Here is a 15,573-nt window from a genome sequence, read left to right as displayed (position 1 = left end):
TAACATGGGAATAATGCCTAGAAAAGCAATCGAGACCAGGGGGATGAAACCTGGAGCAAGGCCCAACTGAGCCTCCTGGAAAACAGGTTGGAAACTCCTGCAGGTAACAGTGCTCTAACCCTTCAAGGTCTCTCTTTACTCCCTCTTTCCAGTCTTGGGGGGCCCCTTAGGTTTCCCCACATGTTCTGATTCTCTCCCTGGAATCAGGTTCCTTCTCTGTTTGAATGGATTTTGCAAGGGAAATCCCTGCCTTTTCCCAAAGCCCCTGCACCTGTCACCTGCAGCGGATCTGGCCCCAGCACAAAGCCCCTCCCTCTTTGCCCTGCAGCCCTCAGTCTGCTCTTCTGTCTGGAAAGACAGTCCCTCCCACTCCCTCAGGCTGGGGGAGTGAGGGACAACTACTCCCCTCATTTCAAACATTTCAGGATTCTTCACTCTGGTTCTTTCAATTTCAGGCCCTGTCTTCATAGAAAAAGCCTCACACGTCTTTACTCAGTCATGGTGCTGCCTGGACCATTCTTAAGACCGCACCTGTGACTTCCATGGGGTGTGTGGGGGGGAGAGGTTTGTCCTCTCATTTCCTGCAAAGCCAGACCTATGAGTGTGGGAAGTCCAGGCAGCAAGCAGAGCAGCTTAGATGACCTTTGGCAAAGAGGGCTTTTATCTTTTAAAAATACATTTAAGTCACCCAACTTGATGCACACCTGTAGTCCCAACTACTCAAGAGGTTGAAGCACTAGGATCACTTGAATTCAGGATTTTGAGGCTAGCCTGGGTAACACAGTGAGACCATCTCAAAGAAGAACAAAAAACAAAAAAGATTTATGTATGTTGACAAAGAAAAATATGTAAATAATAGTAGAGTAGGTATGGAGAAAATCAGGGAAGTCACATAAATACCGTTTAGGAAACTGGCTTTAGGTTCCTAGGCTAAGATGGGTGAAGGACTCACCAGGCAATGGCCCCCAGGGTGGGCAGTGGAAGGGCAAGGATGCCCCCTGCTGGGCACACTGGGGTGGCATGGGGAGGTGACTCCTGGGGAAAAGGGTGTGGGCTCAGGAAAGACAACTCTCAGGGAAGTTGATCTTCAGAGAAGTTGCTGGAAGATCTGTGTCATTTGTGATCCCCAGAGACACACATGCTGCAGCGCTTGGGAGCTTCGGGCCACAGAAGACCATAAGAACTTATATTCAACTGCTGCCTCCCAGGAACAGGTCCCAAGTTCTCCTTTTCACTTGTTAGGTGTTGTGTGAAGACGCTGGGCTATGGTTTCTCAAGTTGTTTAACAGAGAAGTTTAGTTATAGAAATTGAACTCAGATCTCCAGGTACCTCGGTTACCAGCCAAACAAAGGAAGAGTCCCATTAGGTTGTTTTCCTCCTTGATACCACAATTGGCCTGAGGACAGTGGGATTCCAGAGCCTGCTGTGTGTGTGCCCAGGCCATGGCGAGCTTCTCTTTTGGTATTCAGATGGCTTAGTTGCTACATCCTCTGGGGTCTGTTTCCCAGCTACACTCACACTCTAAGGACCCAGCCATTACCAGCTGGTTTATCTTGTGATACTGAATCTTTCTACACCCTGTCTTTATCATCTGCAAAACGGAGTTAATAATGCCTCATGAGGGAGTTGAAAAGATTAAATAACATAAGAAATACAAAGTACTTAACAGTGCCTACACATTATTATTATTATTATTTTGAATATTTGTTTACTGATATATATTTTAAGGGGTACCAGGGATTGAACCCAGGGGCACTTAACCACTGAATCACATCCCCAGCTCTTTTTATTTTATTTATTTTATTTATTTTGAGATATGGTCTTACTAAATTGCTTAGGACCTTGCTAAATAGCTAAGGCTGGCTTTGAACTTGCAATCCTCCTGTCTCAGCCTCCTGAGTCGCTGGGATTACAGATGTGCAGCACTGCACCCAGTTTGTTTATTCTATATTTATTAGCAAACACTGGCAGAAGAGGCACAGTTTCTTACTACTTCTTCCTCAGTATATAGTCAGTTCTCCAAATCTGTAGATTTTGCATTTGTGAATTCAACCAACCACAGATAAAAATAACATTGTGGAAAAAATTGCATCTGAACTAAACATGTACAGACTTGCTTTCCTTGTCATTATTCCCCAAACAATACAGTATAATGACTATTTACATGGCACTTATGTTGTTTTAGGCCTCATCAGTAATCTAGAGATGATTTAAAGCACATGGGAGGATATGCCAGGTTATGTGCAAATATATAAGGATCTTGGGCATCTCTAGATTTTGGTATCCACAGTGGGGCCTGGAGCCAATACCCCACAGATACCAAGAGGCAATTATTTTTATATATTTATTTTTGTGGTGTGGGGGATCAAACCTAGGGCCTCATGAATGCTAGGCAAGTGCTCTACCACTGAGCTACATCCCCAGCCAAGGGGCAACTTAATATATGCTGTTCTTTCTCCAAGTGTCTTCACTGAATTGTTCTTTGATTTTGCTTTTCTCCTACCAGAAGTTGTATGGATCAGGGATTAGACTCACCTTCCTATGGCAGGCTGTCAGGGATGCTCCCAGCTATAGACTTGAAGCCAACTGTCCCCAATCAGCATGAGATCATAAGCAGCTTCCCACTAGCTTCACACCATCTCAGCCTCCATAGCTAAGGAAAGGATGGAGCTGGTTATTGGTATGTCCAGCTGGGGATCCCAGTACCCTCTGCAATGCTGAGAGCTGAGAGTGAGTGCAGGCAGGGACAAGGCTGGGTAGCAGGCACAGTGGGCCTGATCCCTCAGGCAGGAGAAAACCCCACTAGGAGCACCCCTGGAACCATATGGAACTTCAAAGTGGAGAAGAATCAGTCCTGTGTTTATTTCCCTTGCAGTGCCATTTTGGATCCAAAATACCTGGAGGTGTAGCTGAGTGACCACTGAATACCATCCTCAAGATACTCAGACTATAGTCTCAACTGGAGCTAAGGTTTACTGTGTGATCTTGGCAAAGTGCCTATGCTCTCTGATCTGATAAACTTTTCATCAATTTCAAGATATTTCTGGCTCTTAATATCTCTCTCCAACCTGCAGGGCCAAGCTTGTCACCTTTATTTCCTCCCTTTCCTCTGAAAGATGACCAACATAGAGATGAGAGTTGTAGAGGCAGGAAGGGCATGACACCTAACCCAGCATGGGTTCTTGGACATAATCACTTATCTTTTCTGCCTGTTGGAAATGAATTAGATGATGTCCTTCTTAAGGTGGGCACAGTTCATAGCACATAGGAAATGTCCTCAGTATCAATCAACTGCTTCTGTCCTTATTCCTGTCTTGGTCCACCTTTCCATCTGGACCTGGGAAAAGCCTCAGAGGATAAGCCCCTTGACTTTGTGTATAATAGGAAGCAATGAGGACAGGAATATGTCAGGAGATAGACTCAAGACCAAAAGTAGCAACAGCCCAGACCTCCTAGGTAAAGTGAAAGAGTTTCACTGAGAGATCTGGGCTTGGCTCCAAGGCACCGGCTGTACAAGGACAGGGTGGAGAAGTGGCGGCTTAGCGAAAGCATGTGTGAATAAAACTGAGGGTTTTTGCTGTCAGCCAGCTCCATCTGAGTCAAAAGACAAAGCTGCCAATAAAAGCAGACAGACTCCCAGGTTGCTGGATTGAAGTGAATACCAAGCTAGTGATTCTTCATCTTAATATCACTTCATAATCACCTGCAAAGCTCAGTAACACTGCTTATGCCTTGCTGCTCCTGAACCCTCCAAACTGGGATTTGGAATGAGGGTGGGAAAAGGGAAAGAAGAATCCTTAGTCTGGATTTCTATATATCTTCAGCCCAGGTGCCAGGTGCAGCCAGCCCTCTAGAACCAAGAAAAACTCAGTCCCATTTTCGTTCTCAGCCTGCAGACCATACCTGAAAGTTCTGTTTAGGTTGCCTTACTTCAGTAAGCACATAAACTGGACATTTGATGGACAGCAGCCAGGATTCAGGATGTACATAACATTCTACTGGACCAGAGGAGTGAACCAGAGCATAGAAAGAAGACAAAGGTGGCCAGGAGATCACCTTCGGAGGATGAGACCTGTTCTCTGGGTCCCAAAGATTAGAATCTTAGGTGACTTAGGTTTCTCAAGGAACATCTTGAGACAGAGATTTGCTTGCAGGAAGTTTCTAGGGAAATGCTTTCAGAGAAAACACATCTGAGGTAGGGAAAGTCAGTGTTGAACAGAGGAAGAAATTGATCAAGCTTAAGGTCACACACACAACACCTCCACAGGGAGCTACAGGGTTGGGATGACTCTTCAGAAGTAGCTCCAACTAAGGAAAAGGGGCTGGACCTTTGATGCCACATTGATCAGGCAGACTACCCCTAGCAAAGTTCATGAAGTCAGGCAAGGCAGTTCCCTTTGGCAGCTGAAGGAAATGCCCAGCAAGAGAGTCCTGGAAACTTGGGGGAAAGTTCCTTAGTTCTAAAGGCAGGACAAGTATCTAACTATGCGCCCCTTTGCATAGCTTGGACCTATCAGTTCATAGAGTGAGTTTACTCTACCTGGGAATAGCTCCTCAAGAATGCTGATAGTCTTTCTCTGGGAAACTTAAGAATTAAGTGGAATGAACCATAGTGCATACTGCTGCAGCCAGCTTTCATGTCACGATAGATATTCATCATTCATCATTCCCTTTCTCTATTATCCATTCTAGATTTTCTTGAAAGGTTTTTTTGTTTTGTTTTGTTTTGTTTTTGGTGCTGGGGATTGAACCTAGGGCCTTGGGCTTGCGAGACAAACACTCTACCAACTGAGCTATTCCCCCAGCCCTACATTTTCTTTACTTTCAACTAGTCCCTCTGCTGATCTAAGGGACTCACTTGGTAGGGCCACTTATCTCCTAATCCCCATGCCCTTTCAAACTATATTGCAGAATGTGTCCATTTTCCATCAAAATTGCACAAGTGTACATGGAGAGAGACCCCAGTGAACGCCCTGGGTGCCAAACATAGTCTTTCCTGACCCTATTATGTAATAGCAGCCCTGTCTCTTCCAAAGAACCAGGATCAATTACCCCTGTCAGGAAGTTTTTCCTTTTTTTGCCTGCTGGTCTCTTGGCACAAGGAGTCTGAGGAACAGAAAGCAGCCATACCTCAATTTTTTTTAATTTGTTCTTTTTATGTGTGACAGTAGAATGAATTTTAACATATCGTACATACATGCCATATAACTTACCAATTGTGTGGTTGTACATGATATGGAGTTACACTGGTTGTGTATTCACATATGAACATAGGAAAGTTATGTCCAATTCATTCTACTGTCTTTCCCATTCCCATCACCCCATGAGGTTCTTGTTGGGTGTGGTGGTGCATGTCTAAAAGCCATTTGGGAAGTTGAGACAAGAGGAATGCAAGTTTGAGCCTAGCCTGGACAACTTATCAGTTGTCTCAAAATAAATGTTAAAAAAAAAAAAGAACTGAGGGTATAGCTCAGTGGTAGAGTGCCCTTGGATTAAATCATCCCTAGTACTCCCTCCACACACACAGATTATTGCACCTGTGCTACTCATCCTTACTTGAACTGGTATATACTGTGGCTATGGTCTTTTCTTTTCTGTTCAAAGGTCACTCTATGGGGGCTTAAAGAGTGTTTGACTCACTGACATGGGATCTCACATAACAATGCATAAGACTAAGAGTTTGGGGTTGGGCTGAAGCTCAGTGGCAAAGTGCTTGCCTAGCATGTGTGAGGCACTGGGTTCCATCCTTAGCACCACATAAAATAAACAAAATAAAGGCATGCTGTCCATCTGCACCTACAAAAAAAAAAAAAGACTAAGAGTCTTACTTTATAGCAAAGAGTAGGTGTATGTATGATCAGGATCTTCAGGGCCTACTGTGTACTTGACCACCAGAAGCCACAGCTGAATGGAGCTGTAATAGAACAGCCTTTCAGGGGTGCAGCTGAAGCAACTTTCAGAGATGATGTGATAACAGGCTCCAGGATGAAGTATGCATCCTAATTAATTATTATATGATGTTGTGTCCCAACATGTGGAACACTGAGGCCCAGGAAACCAGAGGTAGAAATAGAAAGGACTTCACTTACCATCACTGCCTGCGTTTCTATAGTTCCAGGCCCTCTGGGTTCAGAGAGTCTGATTCTCAGAAGGGAACACTTCCACCAGGGAGCAGAACAAGAACCTAATAGTCTGTGTGCTATTGTTTTAATTTTATAACATATACATTTTTATAAAAACATGTTATCTGTTAACAGGTAATGAGATTATCATTTTAAATGGATTAATATTTTACAAATTTCTCTCTTATTTTGAATATGGCAAGTATTGATAGGTATAATCCCCCTAAACAAAACTCATTGTAGACCTCAATTTTTGTTTGTTTTTTAAATGGGGTCTTGCTGGCTTGCTCAGGCTAGTCTCAAACTCCAGGGCTGATGTGATACTTCCATCTCAATCTCCCAAGTTGTCTGGGACCACAGAGGTGCAACTTCATGACTGGTTCTGGAGACCTCAATTTTTTTCTACCAAATGAAGACAAATAGTAACTACCTGATAAATTGCTATGAGACCATGAAACAATTTTTTAAATTGTTGATGGACCTTTATTTTATTCATTTACTCATTTGTGGTGCCTCACACATGCTCTAACAATAGGCCACAACCCCAGCCCGAGACCTCAATTTTTAAGAGTGTAAAGTGATCCTAAAAGCAAAATGTTTGAGAAACCAGGTTATAGGTTGAGCAATACCATTACCAGCTGCCCATAGAGATTGCTCCAGAGATGCTAGTCATCTCCATACCTCTACTGTTCAAGACCCCCCAATGCCACTCCAACTTGCTGCTCATTACAATAGCTATGTAAACATCCAGCTTCTATTATTTCATGGTCCTATCATTCCCACTGCTATCAGGAAGCCAGTTCTGGAAGGGCTTCTTACTGACCCACAGAGGACAGCCCAAGAAGCTGCTCAGTGACTCTGGTATCCCTCTCATAGTCATTCCTTGTTGCTTGATACCATAGTATTCACTGGGCTCTCCTGCAGGACTTAAGTGATTTCTCACTGTACACAGAATACCCACCATAGCATGACTGCTCTCTGAGCTTTCCAAGCTCCTCTTCTACCTTCTGTCATCATGTTTCTGGCATTTCCATGGCACTTTGGTAGGCCATTGCCTTTCTCCTGTCTCCAAGGATCCTTATCAGGGTATTAAATCCTGCCTCACAGGAGTGTTCTCTCATAGCAGAAGAAAAGTCTCCCTAACTCAACTTAATGTTCAGCCCACACTCTACATCCTCTCCTGGCTCCTTCTACTCCATGTTAGCTACTTTAGGACATAGCCTTTTTCATTCCCAGCAGGACCCTGCACATCTCCAGTAGGGTTTTGTTATAATTTGGCTCTATTTATTAGTCTTAGAAATCAAGAGAAAAAGACAAATCCTTTGATGCTTAAGGAAAAGTTCCAGGGACAGTCTCAGCTATGAGCCATCAGTAGCTGACACTGCTGGCAGCTGGGGGAATGAGTGTCTCCATGCTGAGAGTAACCTAGGTGGTGGTACCCCATAACATCCACTACAGAGACAAAGTTCAGCTGAGCTTATTAGACAGAGTAGAGTAGGAATCCAAAACCTAATGCCCTAGAATTAGAAATTTTCTGTGATCTTGGATAAGTTCTGAGCCTTTTAGAAAGTTTCTTCTACCAAATGAAGACAAATAGTAACTACCTGATAAATTGCTATGAGACCATGAAACAAGGAATGCAGGTCTTGGTATAGTGCCTAGCACATTCTAAGGGATGGTTCTTGTTGCTGTTGTAATTGGTCAGAACTTTCCAAGGCCTGAAACAGTTGCCTCAGGGAGCAGACAACAAGGTACACCATATAGATGGTCATTTAGCCAATTCTGGAGAGTGCTCTATGGGGATATTGTGGATAAGGCTCTAGGGTCTGTGTGGGTAGTCACAAAAATGGCCTTTTGGGCCCAGTCTGTCCCCAAGTTGCCTTGATTCTCTTGATTTGTGCCTACCCTTCACGGGGGAGAGGCACTTAGAGAAGCATATTCACTTTCAGTCCACTAGGGGGCCATTTAGTTGCCTGCAACAGGAATCCACTAATGGTTTCTTAATGGCTCCGGCACCAGGGAGATCAGGCTCAATTATATCTGAAAGCATTCTGAGTTCCAAGGGTAAAAGACACTATGTAAATCCAGATAATAAATAGGGCTTATTGATGACAGGTTAAAGAATCTGGCACTGTTTAGTTTGGAGAAGAATAGGGTAAGAGGAATTGAATAAGAGCTTCAAGTATATTATTCTTTAGTATAGTAGAGTTACATGCTGTTTTCTTACTCTGCTGGGAACCAAGCAAGAAAAATGAAGTTTAATTTGTACCAAAAATATGGTGAAGCAATATGGAGTGTATTCCAGAAAGGGGATCGAAGGAAACTTTGTATTGACTGTTCCTGGAATCTTTAAAAATAATTCACCTTGGGATAGTTGTATGATCAGTTCTGCCAGGAAAGCCAGAGATCAGGGGGAAACAAGAGAGGACAACTTTCAGAGATAATTAATGGATTTTAACTTAGGAATTTTTAATTGCACAGGCTGCCTTCAAGACCACCTTAGGCTGACCTGAGAGCAGGTTGGGAAAGGAGTGGATTATTTCCTCCCCATCAGCCCACAGAAGGCAATAAACACTTCTAGTTCCCATTGTCCTTGAAATTTCTTAGAAAGTAAAAAGAACGGTTTTTCCTTGAAATAGCACCCAGCTGTCCATTGCTAGTGGTAGAACTACCCTCCATCAGCACTCACCACATGGTCCAGATAGAGGCTCAGTTCACCAGCACACTCAACTCTGGTAGCTGTTTGACTTCTGTGGGAGGATGTGGTAGGGCAGTAATAATAGAGAGAAACTCAGGGGTCTGGAAGTCAAAGGTTCCTGGAGAGGATGGGAAGTGGGAAGGAAAGAGGGGACCCCACGGGGTCAGAAACCAGGTCAGACTCTCACTTGCAGGAGCTATAGTGAGGGTTCTCTACAGACCCCCTTCAGGACCACAGTCCTTTTTCACATACACACTCACACAGGCACAGTCTCCTTCATATATTCAGATATCCAGGAGGCAGTCCATACAGCCAGTTCTGAGAACACAGGAAATAGGATTCAAGGAGGAGGGAACCTGAAATTCTAGAAAGTCTCACAGAGAGGGAACAAGGATGGGGAAGGAAAAGACACAAGCAGGTGGAAGGATAGAGGGAAGCACAAAGAAAGGGGCTAATGAGAGTCCCAACTTGGAGAAGGGTTGTCAGCACTCAAGGGGTCCAAAGAACAAGCACAAACCCCACTGCTTGGCCCCTGGCCTGGAGCCAGGGAAGACAAATCTCACATTGGAAGGGGACAAGGAAAAGGGAGGACAACCACCGAGGCTCTGAGGCCAAAAGAGGATTACGGAGGGGAAAACCTGGAAGCCACACTCCATCAGTTCAGTGAAGCCCCTTGGGTTCAAATCAAGTCTGGAAGTCTAAAACCCAAAAAGCAGGACTTGGGACTTGTAGTGAACTTCAAGACTAGGGTGGCAGGAGAATCTGGAAAACAAACTCAGTCCTGGAGGCCTGGGGAAGTCTGGGCAACTTGGCTTGAGGCATCTAAGAGGACAGGGAATTGGGAAGATGCCAATAGGATCCCCAAGCCCAGTCTGACCCTAGGAGAAGGAACGCGACCAGAGGTGGCCTCAGTGAACGCTCCAGGTTCCTTGGCTGCCTGTCCCAGGCGTGAATCTTGCTCTTTAGGTGTGAAGGGGCCTGGGAAACCAGTTCGGAGATACGTGGAACCATGCGCCAGCCGAGAGCACGAAAGTGGTGTGACCCGCGCGTCGCAGGAATAAACTGAGGCCTGGGGTCCCGAAACCCGGGCCGCTATTCTACCTGTCACTTCGGAGCCTGGGGCGGAGCGGGGAGGTGCTAGAGTTGACAGTTCGGCGCTCCGACCGCCCCTCCCCGCCCCTCTTCCAGTTCCTCACTCCGCCCCAAACAGCGTCGTTCCCCTTTTAAAGAGGCGCTATGGTCTTGGGTCCTCCCCGCACCAGCCCGCGCGGGGCGGCCGCGGTGTCGCCGCTTTAAGAACCAGCCTCCCTTTATTCTCTCTTAACTGGGCGTCCAGGCGGGGGATCGTTGCGCCCGACCGCAGCCCGCCTCCCCGCGCAGCGTTTCCGGACCCCAGCGTCGCCCTTTTAAGAGGCAGCCCCCAGCAGCGCTCTCCCCCGCCCCCTGTTGCCGGCGCGCGAGGCGGGGGAGCCGGGTTGGAGCCGAGCGCGCTGTCCGCGCGGCCACTGGAGACCGGGCGGCTGGCGGCCAGGCAGGCGGCGGTGGCGGAGCGCGCGGCGGCGGCGGATGGGGACGCGGAGCCGTGCGGTTGTGGCGGCTGTGGCTGTGGCGGCGGCGGGGAAGCAGCTGACGGGCCGGCGGCGGCGGCGTCGCTGGCGGCGGTGACTGGCCCAGGCCCCGGCGGCGGCTGCAGCGACGCGGTGGCGGGCTGCGGGCGGGCGGCGTGAGGAGCGGCGGCGGAGCGCGGAGCCGCCGGGAACCGAGGGCGCCGGGCCGCCCCCTGTCCAGTCCTCGCAGGCCGCCAGGCCCCCTCCAGCCGGGGCCGTGGAGCACCGGGGCAAAGGCCGGGGCCCCCCCATGAAGGAGCGCGACGCGGCCCCGGCCGAGCGGGGCAAGCCGGCCACCTACACCGGGGACAAGAAGGCGAAGATGGCGGCCAAGACCAACAAGAAGTGGGTCCGGCTCGCCACCGTGTTCGCCTACGTGCTCTCCGTGTCGCTGGCCGCCATCGTGCTCGCCGTCTACTACAGCCTCATCTGGCAGCCGGTGGGCGCTGGGACCTCGGGGGGAGCAGCCGGCCAGCCTCCGGGCGGCTCCAACGCCACCGGCCCGTCCGGGACTTCGGGGGCGGCGGCCGCAGGGCCCAACAATACCAGGTCGTCCCGCCGCGAGGCGCCGCGCGACGCGCCCCCGCTGCAGGCGGCGCGGCTCGCACCCCCGGACCCCACTGCTGACAGCCCCCTGGTCCGGCCGCTCGAGCGGCCGCTGGGGCCTGACGAGGATGAGGAGGAATCTGCAGCAGCGGCCGGGAGTCGTTGAACCTCTCAGCGCCGGGGACGGTGGGGAACCATCCTCCCCAAGCCCAGAGGCTGGACTTTGCAGCAGGTCAGGGCGGGGAGCCCTCGGGAGTGACCCCTACGGGAGCGAACGCCCCCCTTCATCCAGATGATCTCCTGCTCGCCTCGGGAATGGGTGGCCCGCAGCCAATGGACCACGATTCGCCGATTCGCGGGGACTCGGGGTTTGATCTTCCCAGGACCCCGTGCTGCGCCAGGGCCCTGAGCCATAAGGGGGATGGGGGGGGGAGGGTGGGGAGATCCTAGTACTGAACCCTTCTGCGCCCGCTAGCTCTGGTGTATCCTACATGCAGGGTTACTCGGGCTTCCCCACACCCCTAGAAGGAGGGAGCTGTAGGGGCTCTTTTTTGATAAGCCGAAGCTCTCAAAAGGGAAGAGGGCACCAAAAGTAGTGGAGCTCAGGTACGTCAACCTAGTTGCAGTGGCCAGACATGCATTTAATTTATAGATCCCTGTACATAGTTGTTGACATATGCACTAGAAACTATAATCACATAGAATTCTATGTATCCTCCCACACCCTGGGTAGCTACTGACTGATGGGGTCCTGCAAGGGCTATTTGCTGGCCCCCAAAGTGCACCTAGCCAGAAAGGCACAAACAGCTTTTTTCATCACCCACTCTTTCCCTGTTGCCCTCCTATTTCAGAAAGATAGGTTTATGGCGTTCTTACACAAGAGTATAATCATTCTTAGACCGTTGACATGACAAAAAAAAAACCTTAGAAGTGGAAGCAGTTTAGGGAGGGTGAAGAATGTACTGATCCCCTCCTCTTCCCACCCGAGTGTCCCCACCAAAGTGGCTTCCTGTTGCAGCTCTGAGTATCTGGATGTGTGCCAGAGACAATGGAAGGGAAAGAGCAGTGCCATTGTGCTTTAATCCTGAACTTCCCCTCCCCTTCTTTTTGAAAGAACAAGTTGTTGTAAGTAGAATGTCAGGAGTTTTATTTAATTATTTATTTTTTTCCCTGCTCCTCAAGATCTTGTCTTGTTCACCTTTGCCTTCCCTCTTTCCTGAGCCTGTAGCAACAGAGCTGCTCCACAGTTGGGACAAAATCTTGTAAAACCAGAGCTTTGATCATGTTCTCTGGTTTTGAGTTAGACTGCAGAATCAGAAAGGTAGGCTTCAAACTCAGGATTGTGCTTACTTACTGTGTTTAAGGATTGTGTTTTGATAGCCAGCTAAGAGACCAGCTATGGGAAGGTTGAATTAGTTTACCTTTCCTGATAAGCCCCATTTAAATGCAGCCTATAATTTTATAGAGGAGGTGACAAACATCCAGAGAAATGACACATGTATAGCTCTGGGGCAGCAAGAATTATACTTCCTCAATTTGGATTCCATTTCCTTCTGCCACTTGCTTTTAGGCAATTGAGTGTGGGTAGTGACAAGATATCAGACCCCTTAGCGTTTCCTTTTTGGGAAATGAGGCACTTTAGAAAAGAAAACTTATCCATCTGAGTCCTGAAACAGTTTGTCTTTCCATTTTTCTGGCCTACCCTCTAGTTAGCACTTATCCAAGTTTACAGGACAATAGCCTTGCTTTAAGCCATGTCCTGTTGTGGGCAAGAAAATAGCAACTGAGCTGTTGCAGCCTACTGGCAGGCTGGTAACTCCCTGCTGGTAACAGCCTGGGCTTAGAGGAGGTTTCTTAGCAGCCAACTAAGACTTCAGTCATTAGGAAGCCTATGAGGCTTTTTTAAATTTTTGGTGAGAGACTGGGGTAAGAAACATAAAATGCCACTTTATAACTTCAATAATAGCCTGTAATTTATATTTACTGTGTGAATTTTTAGTCCTATATTTTAATAATTTGTAAATTGATCTCTTATTCCCAAGAACCTTTTGGACTCTCAGAAGAACATCTGGAGTCTAGTCCCCTGTCCCCCTAACCCTGCTTTCTGGACTGTTTAAATTCACTTTGGGATGGATCAGAGAGTCCAGTGAGACCACTCGTGGGTCCAGCTGGCCTCCTGACTCTTTAAAGCCTTCACTGGAATTGGGACATTTGCTCCAGCCCTAGCTGTGAACATGACCAGAGACGTTATTTATAATTCAGCCATTCAAAATATACCTGTACTCAAAAAGTCCTGTATATTTTTTAAAAGTTTTATTTTTCAGGTGAACAAAAATACATTCTAAGAACTCTGCCTAAGCCTGTGTAAATCGATCATTTTTCTTATCGACTTTGTGGGAAAGAGTGGAGGTGATCTGAGATGTGGCAGATGAGTGGTGATAAATAGGTTTAGGAGAAAAAAGCAATTGTCTTGCTGTGCTCAATGCCCAATGGCTTGACCGAATTGATTCATGAAGGGTGGCAGAATCCATCTTAGTCAAGAAGCAATCATGGGGTCAGAAGAACAGTGGTATCTAGCTCAACCACCTTTTGTTAACCTTAAAAAGGATGAAAAGATTTTGCTTTAAAAGGACTCTGAGCTGATGCCTATCTGACAAAGCTAAAGGACCAGTAAGCATGGATATTAAAATTTATTGCAAACATTTTTTTGGACACAGTACTGACATGAGGATAAGCTGCCTAATGGCATCACTGTTCTCACTGGTAAACCTCTAGCCCCTAGGTAACTCAGGAAGTGTTAACACTGGGAAAGACAAACTGATGCTGCTTCACTACTTGGTCAGAGCTTTGTCTACCGCTGAGCCCAGTGGCTGAGAGGTATAGGTTGCTTCAAAGGTAAGATTTTCCTCCCCTTAAAAGCAAACAAAAAAGACATGTGGGTGAAAAGCACAAATATAAGGGATTAGTTATGCTGCAAAATACATGGCAAGCAATTGAGCTCAGCTCATTATTAGACAATGCTACCCGGTACAAATCCGGAGTGAGAAGCCAGTGTTGGTGGGGCCCCCTGAGGCCTGTACTTCACCAGAGCTGTTGGGGGGTAGCCACTGTGCTTTTACATCACCTTGTAGTCTGCAGGGAGGCATGGAAAAAGTCCGCCCTTCCTTTATTTCCCTCTTCAGCCTACACAATGGCTTTCTGTGAGAGGGCTTGGTAAGGCAGAGCAGAAGGGGAGTGAAAGAGTTTCCAGGCTCTTTTGAGTCAGCCCCTCCTTTCTGCAGATGGTGACACGTGGTTTCTGCAGCTGCACATGGCTTCACACATTGGGCACAGAGAGAGCAGTAGGTACGGCAGGAGTCTACTGACAGATTAGGACAGGGCCTGGTTGGCTGGGAGCAGTGGTCAGAACAGCTTTTGCTTTGCAAGAGTTAGAAATGAGCTACAAAATTGTTCATTAGGTTTTAAGCCAAGGAAAGATCTGTGCAAACGGGGTTATTTTCCTTCTATTCCTTTGCACTAGTGCTACTAGAACCATTTCTAGGTATTTGCTTATATGTGCATTTATTGCCTGGCAGCCTAAATTTGAAAGAAGAGAGAATCCTTTTTTGAAAAGGAAGTTCTAGAAGGTATAGGGTCAAAGAACCCTTTGGGCTGATCTTGTGAGAGTACCTTTTTTTCCTCTATCAATATTCAGGTGCAAAAAAAGTGTTTCTCTGAAGTGTTAAGTATAAGAAATATTTGTTTTCCTAGTAGCTGAAGATTTCTACATGATATGAGACCATGGTTTTGAAAGATTTTTTGTCTACCTTGTTTTTCAGTTTTCACTGGGGAATTCTAAGATAGTGTATTTTTTAGTTGAGTATTTATATCCTGTTTTGAAATGCTGAATGCAGAGCATCTACTTGTTCCTACATGTTTCTTTAAAGAGAACTAAAAGGTCAGGTCCCAAGTTTTAGGGCTACCACGGCTATTTAAAAGGGTAATAATTGTCCTCCCCTTCCTGTCTACAGAGAATGGAGATATTTCTGGAATTGCAATTCAGTAACAAAAGGGCCACAGTTGTATATTTTTTTTCCTCCTCCCTTGGTGGAGGAAGGGACTATAATGGCTTTGCTCGTTTATTATTACTAGTACTTAGTTCCAAGCACAAAACAGTAGCTACTCAGAGTTTATTGAACACCTGGTTGATCACTGTGTTAGATGGTATTGGCCCTAATGTCATTGTGGCATCCCTGGCATAATCCACTTGGGTATGTGTAACCAACCACAGCCCTGGTGCAAGAGGACCCCTGCAAATTTTAGCCTCGCTGACCTCTCTGGCCTCAGTTTATTTCCAAGTCAATGGACTCAGGCTTGGGTTTCCTATACTATCCTGGTGCCAGAAGTCTACTGTTATATTCTATGTGGTGCTTAATGGACACAATATAGGCTATGTGACCTATTCATTGTTTTCTCTGTCCCAGTCCTAATGATGAGTTCTAAAAATAGCTGCTCTGTTAACAGTTTTTTGTTTGTTTGGGGTCACATCTGTTTCACTATATAGCCTGTGGTTTAAGGTTGCCAGAAAGCCTATGTTGTGCTTTTTGTTCCCTCCAGTAG

The 15,573-nt window shown here is 46.9% G+C and overlaps 1 protein-coding gene across 1 annotated transcript; it reads left to right on the top strand.

Moving 5' to 3' along the window:
- Positions 1-10,097: 10,097 nt before the first annotated feature.
- On the top strand, positions 10,098-13,332 carry INAFM2 (InaF motif containing 2). Its single transcript, XM_081289890.1, has one exon. The coding sequence runs from the start codon at positions 10,679-10,681 to the stop codon at positions 11,138-11,140; it is 462 nt and encodes a 153-aa protein (XP_081146016.1). The 5' UTR covers positions 10,098-10,678; the 3' UTR covers positions 11,141-13,332.
- The last annotated feature ends 2,241 nt before the right edge of the window (positions 13,333-15,573 follow it).

Source organism: Spermophilus citellus (genome assembly GCF_964194105.1).
Source record: "Spermophilus citellus genome assembly, chromosome: 4".
Taxonomy (NCBI): Eukaryota; Metazoa; Chordata; class Mammalia; order Rodentia; family Sciuridae; genus Spermophilus; species Spermophilus citellus.
The sequence above is the reverse complement of the archived record's forward strand: the minus strand, read 5'-3'. Positions and strand labels throughout refer to the sequence as shown.

Coding starts and splice junctions, on each gene's coding strand:
- INAFM2 (XM_081289890.1), top strand. CDS start 10,679: ATGAAGGAGCGCGACGCGGCCCCGGCCGAGCGGGGCAAGCCGGCCACC.